This window comes from Cherax quadricarinatus, chromosome 1 (assembly GCF_038502225.1).
Source record: "Cherax quadricarinatus isolate ZL_2023a chromosome 1, ASM3850222v1, whole genome shotgun sequence".
Lineage (NCBI taxonomy): Eukaryota > Metazoa > Arthropoda > Malacostraca > Decapoda > Parastacidae > Cherax > Cherax quadricarinatus.
In genome coordinates, this window is record NC_091292.1 from 89,759,496 (window position 1) to 89,774,760 (window position 15,265).

Here is a 15,265-nt window from a genome sequence, read left to right on the forward strand (position 1 = left end):
TTGTTGGGGTTTTAATTTTTCAGTGTCTATGCACACCTTAAAGTCCTGCACATATTTTTCAGCCGCTTTTTTGTCAGAACTGGCAGCCTCACCATGCCTTGTCACACTGTGTATGCCACAACAATTCTTAAATCTCTCAAACCAGCCTTTGCTGTCCTTAAATTCATCAATAGCAGCACTATTTGGAGGCATTTTCTTAATGAGATCTGCATGCAACTGCCTTGCCTTTTCAAATATTATTGACTGAGAAATACTATCACCTGATAATTGTTTCTCATTTATCCACACCAACAACAGTCTCTCCACATCGAGTATTTGTGATCTCTGTTTTGTAAGCATACTTGCACCTTTCACAACAACAGCTTCCTTGATTGCCTTTTTGTTGGCCAAGATAGTAGTGATGGTTGAATAGGGTTTGTTATATAACCTTTCCAACTCCGAGATATGCACTCCACTCTCGTACTTTCTGATTATCTCTTTCTCTAATTCGATAGTACACCTCACGCTTTTTTCCACAGGGTTGGCACTAGACGCTTTCTTAGGGCCCATGGTGGCTTATTTAGCAGTTACAAGCACTAAAAACAATGGAATAATACAAAATATATCGCATGTACTCGTGGAATCGTCCTCACTGGCTTTGTAAACAGTGGCACACTGGCTATACACGGAGTGATGGATTGGCCGGGCCCGCTCAGGCCACGCAGACATGTTCGGGATGAAAGCCCTTAACTGAGTTATTTGGCATTAGCCAAGCCAATGTTTTTACACCCAAGTGAGTCGTTAGCCGATTTTGGCGCTAACCGATGAAGCCTTTACCTGAGGGTCCACTGTATGTTGCTAAGTGAGGAGAGGCTGTATTACACAAATTTAAGCTTTTGAAAATGGGGTGGTATGTTTTCCTTGGAAACTAAATGAATGATAATTCCAAAAGTAGATTTCTTCTCTCTAACCCTTTCAGGGTTTCTGACATACTAGTATGGCTTACGCACCAGGGTTATTGACGTACTAGTACGCCTAAATTCTAGCGCCTTCAGGTATAGTAGGCCTACATATGAAATATGTGTGCAAGTGGTCAGTATGCACAGTATAAAAAAATCATGCAGCACACAGTGCATAATGAGAAAAAAAAAAAACTCCGACCGTGTTGTTAGTTTAAAACAGCGACTTTGCAGTGTATTTTCATAGGGTATTTATGGTTGTATTTTAGTTTTCTTGATCTCATTTTATAAACTGGAAGACATATTACAGAAATTGAGATGATTTTGATTGGTTTCAAAATGAAAAGTACCTTGAAATTGAGCTCAAAGTAGCAGAAGTGTTCGATTTTTACCAAAGTTCAAAAGTAAACAAATCATGCCAGACGTCCAATACACGTTAATTGGTGAGTCTAATATTTTTTCACAAGTGTGCTGATATTATTTATGCCATTTCTACACTAATGCAGTAGTCTGCATAACAGTAAATCTATTTTTTGTGAGAATAAAAATTCAAAGTGGAAAGCAAAAGAGATGTAAGAGGGGCCTGGGGACATGACTAATGGATAGAGGAAATGTTATTTTAGTGCCAGGAATGTCTGTCTTGTTTATTCTGGACCCTATTTGGAAATTGGCATCTTCTGAAATTTGCGTGAAATTGGCAAAATTGCCAATTTCTGACCACTTTATTAGATAGTTGAAATCGGTAAATGGGTGGTTTCTTGTACTCATTCGATAGAAAAAATGGAGTTCTAGTGAAATAGATATGATTTTTGTCGACTGGTACACTGGAATTGGCCGAAAATAGGGCTCAAAGTGAGCAAAATCGCCAGTAAACATCGTAGAGACCGCTAACTTCGCGAGAGCATAATTCCATAAGTTTTCCATCAAATTTCATACTTTTGGTGTCATTATGATCGGGAAAAGATTCTATCATTTCATTAGAAAAAAAAAAATTTTTTTCTGAAAAGTTTTTGACCCTGAGAATGAGTTTAGGAGAGGACCTCTTGACCCTGAAAGTGTTAAAAGTGGGTTTCAGATTATTTGCTGTTGTTAATCCCCATGCACAAATACCATAGATGAAGTAGAGATAGATTAGGGAATGGTAGGTTAAATAGGGATGTTTCGAGTACACAGTAGTGAATTTTTAAGATAATTTCCACTGCTTTGGAAATTGCATTAGAAATATTCTGGATGTGTGTGTTGCATTTTAGTTTGCTGTGCAGGTGTCCTCTCAAAAATTTACCCTCATCCTGCCATTTGGTTGGTGAATTTTTTTTTTTTAGTTCAAATGAATATTTTAAGTTTTGTTTGTGGTGGGAAGTACAGTGCCTGCACTCTGAGGAATAGGGCAGGGATGTTGCAGTCTAGAGCAGTGTTATTCACTAATTTTTGCAAGAGAGCCACTTCGGTTAAGCACATTGATTGAGAGAGCCGCAGCTACTGAAAGTTAGCGTAACTCAACTAAATTAAGTAGTACTGAGCTGCTAGTGCAATATAGTAAATGAGAAAAAGTAGACATGAGCCGTGAATTGAGTCATCGCGAGCCGCCAGCTGCTCGCGAGCCGCACAATGAATACCACTGGTCTAGAGGATCATTTGAACTGTGAGGTCTTCAAACTCCTGGTAAAACAGCTGTTGAATGAATGATGGGAATGCATTTTCTTTTTTTGGGCCACCATACATTGGTTGGAGACAGCTGGTATTCACAAAAAAAAAAAAAATGTATAAAATTGGTACAGTATAGCAATAAGTGGAAATATTTTTCAGCTTTGGATCTTCAACATTGTGGTATTGGTGCTGAGGGAGGACAGGTGCTGAGAAATGTTCTGAACGTGAATCAGACACTAGAGATCCTAGACTTAAGGCAAAATCCATTTATTCCTAACCATTTAGTGGAAGAAGTAAAAGAAGTTCTCCAGGAACGACAGGATGAATACGATGTTCAGGTCAGTTTGCACATTTGCTGAAATAATTATTAGAAATATGTAAGCCATTGGCCACATTATTGCAGGAAGTCATAATTGTATTTGAAATAAAGTCTAATAAGTGTAAACAGTTCTAAAAAATTATTGTGTTGCTATTATAATCTTTTAGGTGTAAGTATGAAATGCCTAGTATGGTCCATCCCTCAAAGGAGGTTCCTTGATCTAGAGGCTCTTGATCTTAGCCTAAGGCATTGGATCTCTGTTTCCTTTCCATATATTGAACCTGCATACCTTCCATTCCCCAGGTACTGTATAGCCCCTACGGATTTTTAGCACCTCTCCATGAATGTAATAATAATAATAAAAATACATAATAATTTAATAATAAATAATTTGTATGATCCCTGGAGAGAAGCTGATGAGCTTTCGTTAGAAGTCTGTTATGCACTTTTTTTAATAGCCATCTCCTGCCAAGGCAGAGTGACCCATAGAAGAAAACTTTCACTATCATTTATTCAGTTGACATCTTTCTGGAAGTGTGCTGACATCACAATCAGATTATTCTCTGGCTTCAGCATCCCCTTCCCTCCTTCAGAGTGCAGTCACTGCCCTTCCCATCTCCAGGACTCACATGCAGCTTACTGGTTTCCTTGAATCTCTTCTTAAAAGTTACATGGTTCACACTCCAGTGGCATATCCACTAACAACCATTTGTCTTCATTCACTCCTGTGTAACATGCTCACAAGTAAATTATTATTAAAAAAAGAATGTAACAGAGTATAGTGAGACCAATACTTTTATATGGGTGTGAGGCATGGATTTTGAATGCTGCAATGTGGAGGCAGTTAAAGACAGTGGAGTTGTCATGTTTGAGAGCCATATACAGTGTGAATATTATGCAGATGATTCAGAGCTTAGAAATTAAAGGTGATGTGGGGTCACCAAGCATATAATTCAGAGGGCCGAGAAATGTTGTTGAAGTGGTTTGGGCCTGGAGAGGGATAAGTTTGATGTAGAGGGTGTATAAATCTGGACCAGAAGGTAGAATGAGTAGGGTTGTCCTAGGAACAGTTGGAGAGAGGGAGTTAAAGAAGCTTTAACTTTTAGGGGCTTGAGCATTCAGTAGGCTTATGTGAGCATGTTAGATAGGAGTGCATGGTGACAAGGGGTTATTAAATGCTGTAGTGAGTAGGGTAATTTTTATGAAGGGACTGAGGAAAACCAGTTAGCCAGATTTGAGTCCTACAGGTGAGAAGGGCAGTGCTTGCACTCTGAAGATTAGGTGGAGATGCTGCAGTCATAGGCAGCACATTTCTGGAAAGACAGTGATTGAATAAATGATGGTGAATGCATTTTCTTCTGCCCTGCCTTAGTAGGAGCCAGCCATTGAGGAAAAAAATAATAATCTAAGTACCTGGAGTCTACTAGGAGGGCATTCCAGGGGTCATCACCCTCTAGGTCTGATCCTGGCCTCCCGGTGGATCAGGGCCTTTTCATTTAGGCTGTTGCTGCTGGCTGCACATGGTGCATTGCACGAATCACAGACTTGCTGGTCAGGAACTAACTATAGGAACCTATCCAGTTCCCTCTTAAAGATAGCCAGGGATCTGTTGGTAATTTTTCCCAATGTATGATAGGAGTCTGTTGAACAGTCCTGGGATCCTGACACTTATTATGTTTTCACTGTGTACTAGGGACACCCCTGGTTTTCATTGGGAATATGCTGCATCATCTGCCGACCCTTTTTGCTTCATAGGGAGTGGTATCATTGTGCAGATTTGGGACCAGACTTCCTAGGATCTTATGGGTGTAAATTATGATGTATTTTTTTTTTTTTTTTTTTTTTTGCCGAAGTTCCAAGGAGTACAGGTCACTGGACTTTCAACATTTCCAGTAATTAAGGTACTTGACTGAATTTATATGTGCAGTGAAGGTTCTCTGTACATTCTCCTGATATACAATTTTGCATGCCTTAACCCTTGCAGGGTCAAGACCCCTGATCTCTGACTTGCTCTCAGGGTCGAAGAATTTAAAAAAAAAAATCTTATGAAATGATAATCTTTTTCTGAAGGTAATGAAACCAAAAGTACAAAATTTGATGGAAAACTTATGGAATTAAGCTCTCACAAAGTTAGGTGTCTCAGTGATATTTATGCATCAGTGATTTTGCCCACCTTGCGTCCTATTTTTGGCCAATTCCATTATTCCAGTCAACCAAACTCATAGCTATTTTGCTAGTATTTCTTCTATTCTATCAAGTGGGTACAAGAAACCACTCATTTACCTATTTCATTTACCCAGTAAAGTGATCAGAAATTAGTAATTTGGCCAGTTTCACACAAAATTAAAAAATTGCCAATTTAAAAATAGGGTTCAGAATAAACAGTGTAGACATTCTTGGCACTAAAAAACATTTCCTTCATTCATTAGTCACATCTCCAGGCCCCTCTTATATTATGCTTGCTTTCCATTTTGAATTTTTATTCACACAAAAAATAGACGATTTACTGTGCAGACTACTGCACTATTGTAATAAATAATGTCAGTGCATTCCTAAATGTGTATTAGATTGGCCAGTTGGACACATATTGGACAAGTGACTTCATTTGTGTACTCTGGAATATCGGCACATATCAAACATTTCCACTACTCTGAGTTCAATTTCAAGCTACTTTCACTCCTGAAACCAATCAAAATTCTTCTTCTTCTTCTTTCAACGTACCAGCCACATCCCACCGAGGTGGGGTGGCCCAAAAGGAAAAACGAAAGTTTCTCCCTTCAAATTTAGTAATATATACAGGAGAAGGGGTTACCAGCCACTTGCTCCCGGCATTTCAGTCGCCTCCCACGACACGCATGGCTTACGGAGGAAGAATTCTGTTCCACTTCCCCATGGAGATAAGAGGAAATAAACAAGAACAAGAACTAGAAAGAAAATAGCAGAAAACCCAGAGGGGTGTGTATATTTATGCTTGTACATGTATGTGTAGTGTGACCTAAGTGTAAGTAGAAGTAGCAAGACATACCTGAAATCAAAATTATCTCTATTTATATAATAAATCTTCCATTCTATCAAATAAGAAAATACACCTCATAGTTGCTGTTTTAAACCAGACACACAGTTGCAGTTTTTTTCTCTAATTATGTACTGTATGCTGCAGGATTTTGTTTTATATGATGCACATTTACCACATAGACTCATTCTTTCATATCTTGGCCCAAATTTACTGCTCACAGTTTACTAGGGTGAGCTCAGTTCATGGCGTAGTACAACAGGACCAACCCTGGCTTCAAAGCCATAGTACAACGGGATGAACCCTGGCCTCAAAGCCGTAGTACATACAATGAGATGAACCCTGGCCTCAAAGCCGTAGTACATACAATGAGATGAACCCTGGCCTCAAAGCTGTAGTACAACAGGACCGACCCTGGCTTCAAAGTCGTAGTACAACGGGACTGACCCTGGCTTCAAAGTCGTAGTACAACGGGACCGATCCTGGCTTCAAAGCCGTAGTACAACGGGACTGACCCTGGCTTCAAAGCCGTAATACAATGGGACCAACACCGAAAGGGTTAAAAGGGACTATTAAGGTACAACAATATTCTAGCCTAGAGCGAACAAGTGACCTAAATAGGATCATCATTGGCTTAGCATCCCATTTTGAAGTTTCTCATTATCCATCCTATTATTTTCCTTGTGGTTGTAATAATGACACTGCTGTAATCCTTGAAGGTGAGATCCTCTTGACATTACCACCCCCTAAATCTTATATGTTAAGTTTTCTGCTTTATTTGTGTGATTATAATTTGTTTTATACTCCATTCAGGCTTTTATCTCTTAAGTTTTCCATAATGGAGTAATTGAAATTTGCCCTCATTGAACAAAATATTGTTTTCTGTGCTTCACTGGAAGACAGTTTATATTCACTTGGAGATTTACAGTATCCTGAATGAATGACTCAGGCAAATTCTAGTTTTGTCTGCAAAGGAAGATGCAATACTATGGTTTTGTTTTTATGTCAAATATGTGGATGAGGAAAAGGATGAGGTGAATACTGTACATTGTGGAACAGAGTTTTTTTACTGTGACAGTCTCTTACTTAACTCTGTTTACTATTACTCTTTGAATTCTATTGGTTAGAAAGTTAAAAATCTATCTGCCCACTTTTCCATTTATTCTTTTTGCACACATTTTGCAGGCCATTACAACATGATTGCACATGTTGAAGGCTACTGCAGAGTCTGTGCATACTACATCTGCATTTTGTTTGTCCTCGGGTGCATCCAAAACCATGTCACAGTGGTCCAGTAGTTGCGAGAGGCCAGAGCAAACAGCTGTAATCATGTGCTGCCCTGGGTTGTGCAGTTGTTAACCCTTTCAGGGTCCAAGGCCCAAATCTGGAGTCACGCACCAGTGTCCAAGAATTTAAAAAAAAAAAATTTGTTATTTTTTCTTATGAAATCGTAGAGAATCTTTTTGTGAAGGTAATAAAACAAAAAGTACGAAATTTGGTGGAAAATTGACGAAATTATGCTCTCGCGAATTTTGATGTGTCAGCGATATTTACGAATCGGCGATTTTGCCGACTTTGACTCCCATTTTAGGCCAATTACATTATTCCTATCAACCAAATTCTTAGCTATTTCACTAGTATTACTTCTATTCTATCGATTGAGCACAAGAAATCGCCAAGTCAACTGTTTCAACTACAAAATAAAGTGATCGGAAATTGTTAATTTGGCCAATTTAACACAAAGTTCAAAATATTCCAATTTCAAAATAGGGTCCAGAATGAACAATGTAGGCATTCCTGGCACTAAACTAACATTTCCTCTGTTCATTAGTTATGTTTTGAGGCTTTACAAATAAATTCCATTTTGATTTTTTATTCACATAATGAATTTTTATTCACACCAAAAAATAGAAGATTTACTGTTATGCAATACTGTAATAATTGTATAAATATCATCACCATATTTGTGAATGTATATAAGACCCACCAGCTGGTGTGTATTAGACGTGTGAGGTCGTTTGTTTACTCTTGAATATCGGCAAAAATTTAACATTTCTGCTACTTTGAGCTCAGTTTCAAGCCATTTCCAGTGCTAAAACCAATCAAAATCATCTCTATTTTTGTAATATGTCTTCCATTCTATCAAATGAGACCAAGAAATCGCAAATACAACTATAAAAAACATATGAAAAAACACTGCAAAGTTGCTGTTTTAATCGAAAAATCATGATTTCATTTTTTTTCTCTCATTATACACAGTGTGCTGCAGGATCTGTTTTATGTGGTGCACACATACCACATAGATGTATTCTCTCATATCTAGGCCCAAATGTACCACTCACAGTTTATCAGAGTGAGCTGAGCTCATGGCGTAGATCTACGGTTTGGACCCTGAACGTAAAGCCGTAGATCTACGGGACGGACCCTGAAAGGGTTAAGAATCCAAGTGGTTGGCAATCTTGCTTCTTATAATCTTCTCAAAAATTTTTATGTTAAGTGAAAGGACACAGATGCAACTACTGTGACATTTTATTGTGGCAATGTTTCACTCTCCATGGCTTGACAAAGCTCCTAAAAAGCAAAACATTATCACAATAAAATGTCACATTAGTTGCATCTGTGCCCTTTTACCTAACATGTCAGTAATTCTACCATTACAAAAATTTTTATGATGTGGGATGTTAATGTTATTGATCTGTAATCCTTTATTATTGCTTTGCTGCCACCTTTGTAATGGGGCTATATCCACTGTTTTTTAGCAACTATGAAATAACCTTTGTCTAGGCTCCTCCTCCAGAGAATACACATGATAGGTGTTTCTTGTAATTCTTGATGAACATGAAGTTCCACGATTCTTATCCTGGGACAGATTGTGTAGGCATGTTGTCAGTGGCTTTTCCAAAGTCCAGTGGTGTTAGGGCTATATCAAATTCTGGTGATACTGACAAGGTTTTGAATCCGATTACCAGCTCACTAAATACAGTGGACCCCCGGTTTGCGATATTAATCCGTTCCTGAGAGTTCATTGTAAACCAAAAATATCGGAAAGTGAATAAATTTTCCCCATAAGAAATAATGGAAATCAAATTAATCCGTGCAAGACACCCAAAAGTATGAAAAAAAAAATTTACCACATGAAATATTAAGTTTAATGCACACAAACTGAAGAAGACATGCACAGTTTGTAGTACTCTACTAACAATGGAATACATGACACTTACCTTCAATGAAGATCTGGTGATGATTGATGGGATGGGAGGAGGGGAGAGTGTTGAACTGTACAGTCATATTGAGACTTCAGTATTTCACTCATTTCTTTGCTGTTATCAGTGTAAGTCCCATCTTTAACAAGTCATCAGTAAATAATTTAATATTAGCACTAGGTGACATTGACTGGCAGAGAGAGCTAGCAGGGAGCCATAATATTGACAAAAGTGTCAAAACTTTTTTACATAAAGCCCAAAACCTCTATAACATGCATTGTCCAATCAAAATGAAGCAGATCACAGTAAAGAGACTAAACAACCCATGGTTAACTAATAGTATCATCAAATCCATTGATAAAAAGCACCAGTATGAAAACTGTTCAGATTAGGCTTGATTACTAAAGAACTGGCTAAATGATACATGTCAATACACACAAATTTAATATGGAAATCAAAGCAAATGTATTATGAAAATAGATTTATTGAAATAAAAGGTGATATGAAAAGGACCTGAAAAACCCTTTCTGAAATCTTGGGCTCTAGAAACAGAGAGGTAAACTTAGCTAAACCAGATGAACTGCACATACTGCCTATAGACACTGCCAGTAGGATCAGTAGGATCAGTAGGATCAAAGCTAGCTAGTAAAATCCCAAGCTCAAATACTCAGCCGAAAGACTATCTCACTGGTAACTACCCAAATACTCTATATCTAGCACCTACAAATTCTACTGAAATCTCACTCATCATTAACCCTTTGAGGGTTTTCGTCGTACTAGTACGTTTTACGCGTAGGGGTTTTTGACGTACTAGTACTCATAAATTCTAGCGGCCTCAAATCTAGTGGGAGAAAGCTGGTAGGCCTTCATATGAAAGAATGGGTCTATGTGGTCAGTGTGCACAGTCTAAAAAAAATCCTGCAGCACACAGTGCATAATGAGAAAAAAAAAACTTTGACCATTTTTTTGGAATAAATCAGCGACTTTGCAGTGTATTTTCGTATGGTATTTATTGTTGTATTCTAGTTTTCTTGGTCTCATTTTATAGAATGGAAGACATATTACAGAAATTGAGATGATTTTGACTGGTTTTACAAAGAAAGGTGCCTTGAAATTGAGCTCAAAGTAGCAGAAATGTTCGATTTTTACCAAACTTCAAAAGTAAACAAATCGTGCCAAGCGTGCAATACACGTCAACTGGTGAGTCTAATATTCTTTCACAAGTGCACCAATAATATTTATACCATGTTTTACACTAATGCAGTAGTCTGCATAACAGTAAATCTTATATTTTTTGTGAAAATAAAAATTCAAAGTGGAAAGCAAAAGAATATAAGAGGGGACTTGAGACATGACTAATGACTAGAGGAAATGTCATTTTAGTGCCAGGAATGTCTTTCTTGTTTATTCTGGACCCTATTCCGAAATTGGCATCTTTTGAAATTTGTGTGAAATTGGCAAAATTGCTAAATTCTGACCACTGTACTGGATAGTTGAATTTCATAAATGAGTGGTTTCTTGCATCCATTCGATAGAAAAAATGGAGTTCTAGCGAAATATTCATGTTTTTTGTCGACTAGTACAGTGAAATTGGCCGAAAATGGGGCTCAAAGTTGGCAAAATCGCCGATGCGTAAACATCGCCGAGACCGCTAACTTTGCGAGAGCATAATTCCGTAAGTTTTCTATCAAATTTCAAACTTTTGGTGTCTTTATGATCGGGAAAAGATTCTCTATCTTTTCATAAGAGAAAATAATTTTTTTTTTTTTAAATTTGGCCGACCCTGAGAACGAGTTTCGGAGAGGGCCTGTCGACCCTCAAAGGGTTAAATCTTTGAAAAACAAGGCAGGAGACCTCAATAACTTGCTAACACTCATATATAAAAAAGCAGCTCTTCTGCTGTCACCCATTATTGCAACACTGTTTAACAAATCTGTTGAATCTTCAACCTTCCATCCATACTCAAGACAGCAAGGGTTACCCTGATCCTCAAAGGAGGTGATCCAGCTGAACTCAACAACTATAGACCTATATCAGACTCGCCCTTACTTTCTAAAATCTTCGAAAAAATAATACACAAATGGCTTTACTCCTACCTAATATCCCATAACATACTTAACCCCTGCCAGTTTGGGTTTAGACTGAAAAAAAGTACGAATGATGCTATTATACAGATGCTCGAACTACTGTATACAGCCCTCTGGGATTCTTCATAGACCTACAGAAAGCATTTGATACAATGGACCACAATCTCTTGCACCTAAAACTAGACCACTATGGCATCAGAGGACATTTCCTCCTTTTCTCATCTACATCAGTGATCTCCCCAATGGATCTCAACTCCTTCAACCAGTTCTGTTTGCAGATGACACTACTTACGTCTTCTCCCACTGCAAAAAATATCTACTTAGAGGACAACCAACAAACTCACTCTCAATATAGACAAAACTGTTTGGAAACAGAGCCTTAAATATCCAACTTAACATATTGATAAATGGTTCACCCATTACAAGACACGCTGAGGGGTAAATTTCTAAGTGTTCACCTTGACTGTAATCTTAAATTTCATACCCACACCCAGCATATATCCAAGAAAATTTCCAAATCAGTCGGCATCCTTTCCAAGATACAGTATTATGTACCCCAAAAGACACTCCTTACCCTATACCACTCTCTAATATATCACTACCTCACCTATGGTATTTGTGCCTGGGGACTGACCATGGCCAACCACCTTAAACCTATAATAATCGAACAAAAAGCTGCTGTGCAGACAATCACCAACTTCCGTGCCAGACAGCACACCCCACCACTGTTCAAAAGCTTGAACCTACTAAATATACCTACCATATATATAGAAATTAGAAAATTAGAAGAAGGTGTGGAATTAATAAAAGTACAATGGACCCCCGGTTTACGATATTATTTCATTCCAGAAGTATGTTCAGGGGCCATTACTGAACGAATTTGTTCCCATAAGGAATAGATTAGTCCATTTCAGACCCCCAAACATACACGTACAAACGCACTTACATAAATACACATAATTGGTCGCATTGGGAGCTGATCGTAAAGCGGGGGTCCACTGTATTAGTCAGAGGGCTAAAGAGGGGTTGTTGAGGTGGTTTGGTCAGAGAGAATGGATCAAAGTAGAATGACATGGAGAACGTATAAATCTGTAGGGGAAGGAAAGCGGGGTAGGGGTTGTCCTCGAAAAGGTTGGAGGGAGGGGGTAAAGGAAGTTTTGTGGGCGAGGGGCTTTGACTTCCACCAAGCGTGCGTGAGCGTGTTAGATAGGAGTGAATGGAGATGAATGGTTTTTGGGACCTGATGAGCTGTTGGAGTGTGAGCAGGGTAATATTTAGTGAAGGGATTCAGGGACACCGGTTATTTTTTATAGCCAGACTTGAGTAACGGAAATGGGAAGTACAATGCCTGCACTTTAAAGGAGGGGTTTGGGATATTGGCAGTTTGGAGGGATATACTATACAGGTGTCCCTCAACATTCGCGAGGGTTAGGGGATCAAGAGCCTCGCGAATGTTGAAAAACCGTGAATGTTTGGTGCCCCAATATATTGTAGGGAAATATAATACAATACTGCTTAACTTGTTGAACCATGAACAATCATAAAATACATGAAAACATCGTAAATTGTACTAAATATATACATGTTATGCTTTAATAACTTTTTTTTTTTTTTTTTTTTTTTCAACAAGTCGGCCGTCTCCCACCGAGGCAGGGTGACCCAAAAAAGAAAGAAAATCCCCAAAAAGAAAATACTTTCATCATTCAACACTTTCACCACACTCGCACATTATCACTGTTTTTGCAGAGGTGCTCAGAATACAACAGTCTAGAAGCATACACATATAAAGATACACAACATATCCCTCCAAACTGCCAATAATAACATGTATGTTATTAAATACCACAGACTCCACCACTGCCTCCACCAATGCCTCCACCACTTCCTCCACCACTGCGAGTCCCTACTACCCTCCCTCCGACCCCCGCAACTGGCAGCCAGCCCTCCCACCACTCAGTGTGGTGAGTGTTTTGTTTGTTCATTATTTGCTATTAAACTACAGTATAAATAATGTAAACACATTCATGACTGCATATTGGAATGGCTATTCGGACAGGTATTAGACGGTGACATCGTGTGTTTACTCTTGAACACAGCAAAGAATCAAACATTTCTGCTACTGCTAATAATAACAATAATAATAATAATAATAATAATAATAATAATAATAATAATAATAATAATAATAATAATACGATATAATTGAAGGAGGAAATTGTACAAAAATACGAGGGAGTGGTTGACACATCTTCAGTGTGGCTTTGTTTATGCTGGAGTGAACATTAGTCTCCCTGCTCTTCCAAACATTTCACAATAATTCAGCGGTTGAGGCAGTGGTAGAGGCAGTGATAGAGACAGTGATAGAGGCAGTGATAGAGGCAGTGGTAGAGGCAGTGGTAGAGGCAGTGATAGAGGCAGTGGTAGAGGCAGTGATAGAGACAGTGATAGAGGCAGTGATAGAGGCAGTGATAGAGGCAGTTATAGAGGCAGTGATAGAGACAGTGATAGAGGCAGTGGTATTTACTAACATATACGTATGTTATAAATAATAATAGTACATGTTAATATTAATAACATTTATAATAATAATAATAAATGTTATTCATAATGTACTATTATTATTTATTATATGTTAGTAAATATCACTGCCTCTACCACTGCCTCTATCACTGCCTCTATCACTGCCTCTACCACTGCCTCTATCACTGCCTCTACCACTGCCTCTATCACTGCCTCTACCACTGCCTCTATCACTGCCTCTACCACTGCCTCTATCACTGCCTCTACCACTGCCTCTACCACTGCCTCTATCACTGCCTCTACCACTGCTTCTATCACTGCCTCTACCACTGCCTCTACCACTGCCTCTACCACTGCCTCTACCACTGCCTCTACCACTGCCTCTACCACTGCCTCTACCACTGCCTCTACCACTGCCTCTACCACTGCCTCTATCACTGCCTCTATCACTGCCTCTACCACTGCCTCTATCACTGCCTCTACCACTGCCTCTATCACTGCCTCTATCACTGCCTCTACCACTGCCTCTACCACTGCCTCTATCACTGCCTCTATCACTGCCTCTATCACTGCCTCTATCACTGCCTCTACCACTGCCTCTACCACTGCCTCTACCACTGCCTCTATCACTGCCTCTACCACTGCCTCAACCACTCCAGTCGCACTCAATCTACAAGCACCAAACACAACGAATTATTGTGAAATGTTTGGAAGAGCAGGGAGACTAATGCTCACTCCAGCATAAACAAAGCCACACTGACAATGTGTCAACCACTCCCTCGTATTTTTGTACAATTTCCTTCTTCAATTATATCGTATTATTATTATTATTATTATTATTATTATTATTATTATTATTATTATTATTACTATTGTTATTATTAGCAGTAGCAGAAATGTTTGATTCTTTGCTGTGTTCAAGAGTAAACACACGATGTCACCGTCTAATACCTGTCCGAATAGCCATTCCAATATGCAGTCATGAATGTGTTTACATTATTTATACTGTAGTTTAATAGCAAATAATGAACAAACAAAACACTCACCACACTGAGTGGTGGGAGGGATGGCTGCCAGTTGCGGGGGTCGGAGGGAGGGTAGTAGGGACTCCCAGGTGGCGGGAAACTTGAATATGATTTGGCGGCTGGGAATTTGGTGGCTGGGAATTTGGCGGTTGGGAATTCGTGAATGTGTGAAGCCCGCGAAAGCTGAAAACGTGAATGTTGAGGGAGACCTGTATACAGTGGACCCCCGGTTAACGATTTTAATCCGTGCAAGAGGGGTAATTGTTATGCGAAATAATCGTTATGTGAATGAATTTTCCCCATAAGAAATAATGGAAATAAAATTAATCTGTGCAAGACACCCAAAAGTATGAAAAAAAAAATTTTACCACATGAAATATACATTTTCCCACACACAAAGAGAAGGATACATGCACAATAGTAGAGTAGTACATGCACAGTATATATTGTGCATGTACTAGTCTACTAAATGAAGAATAAATGACACTTACCTTTATTGAAGATGCAGCAATG

At 38.7% G+C, this 15,265-nt stretch overlaps 1 protein-coding gene across 5 annotated transcripts in view; it reads left to right on the plus strand.

Annotated features, from left to right (window-relative positions):
- LOC128689532 (uncharacterized) overlaps positions 1-15,265 on the plus strand; it is a 129,438-nt gene that overhangs the window by 88,928 nt on the left and 25,245 nt on the right. For 4 of the 5 annotated variants that reach the window (XM_070083726.1, XM_070083721.1, XM_070083715.1 and 1 more), the window contains 2 exons: positions 2,745-2,923; positions 4,758-4,805. In XM_070083726.1, the coding sequence (XP_069939827.1) occupies positions 2,745-2,923; positions 4,758-4,805 (227 nt within the window). The remainder of the gene's footprint in view (positions 1-2,744; positions 2,924-4,757; positions 4,806-15,265) is intronic. The other variant, XM_070083736.1, reaches the window with a different exon arrangement.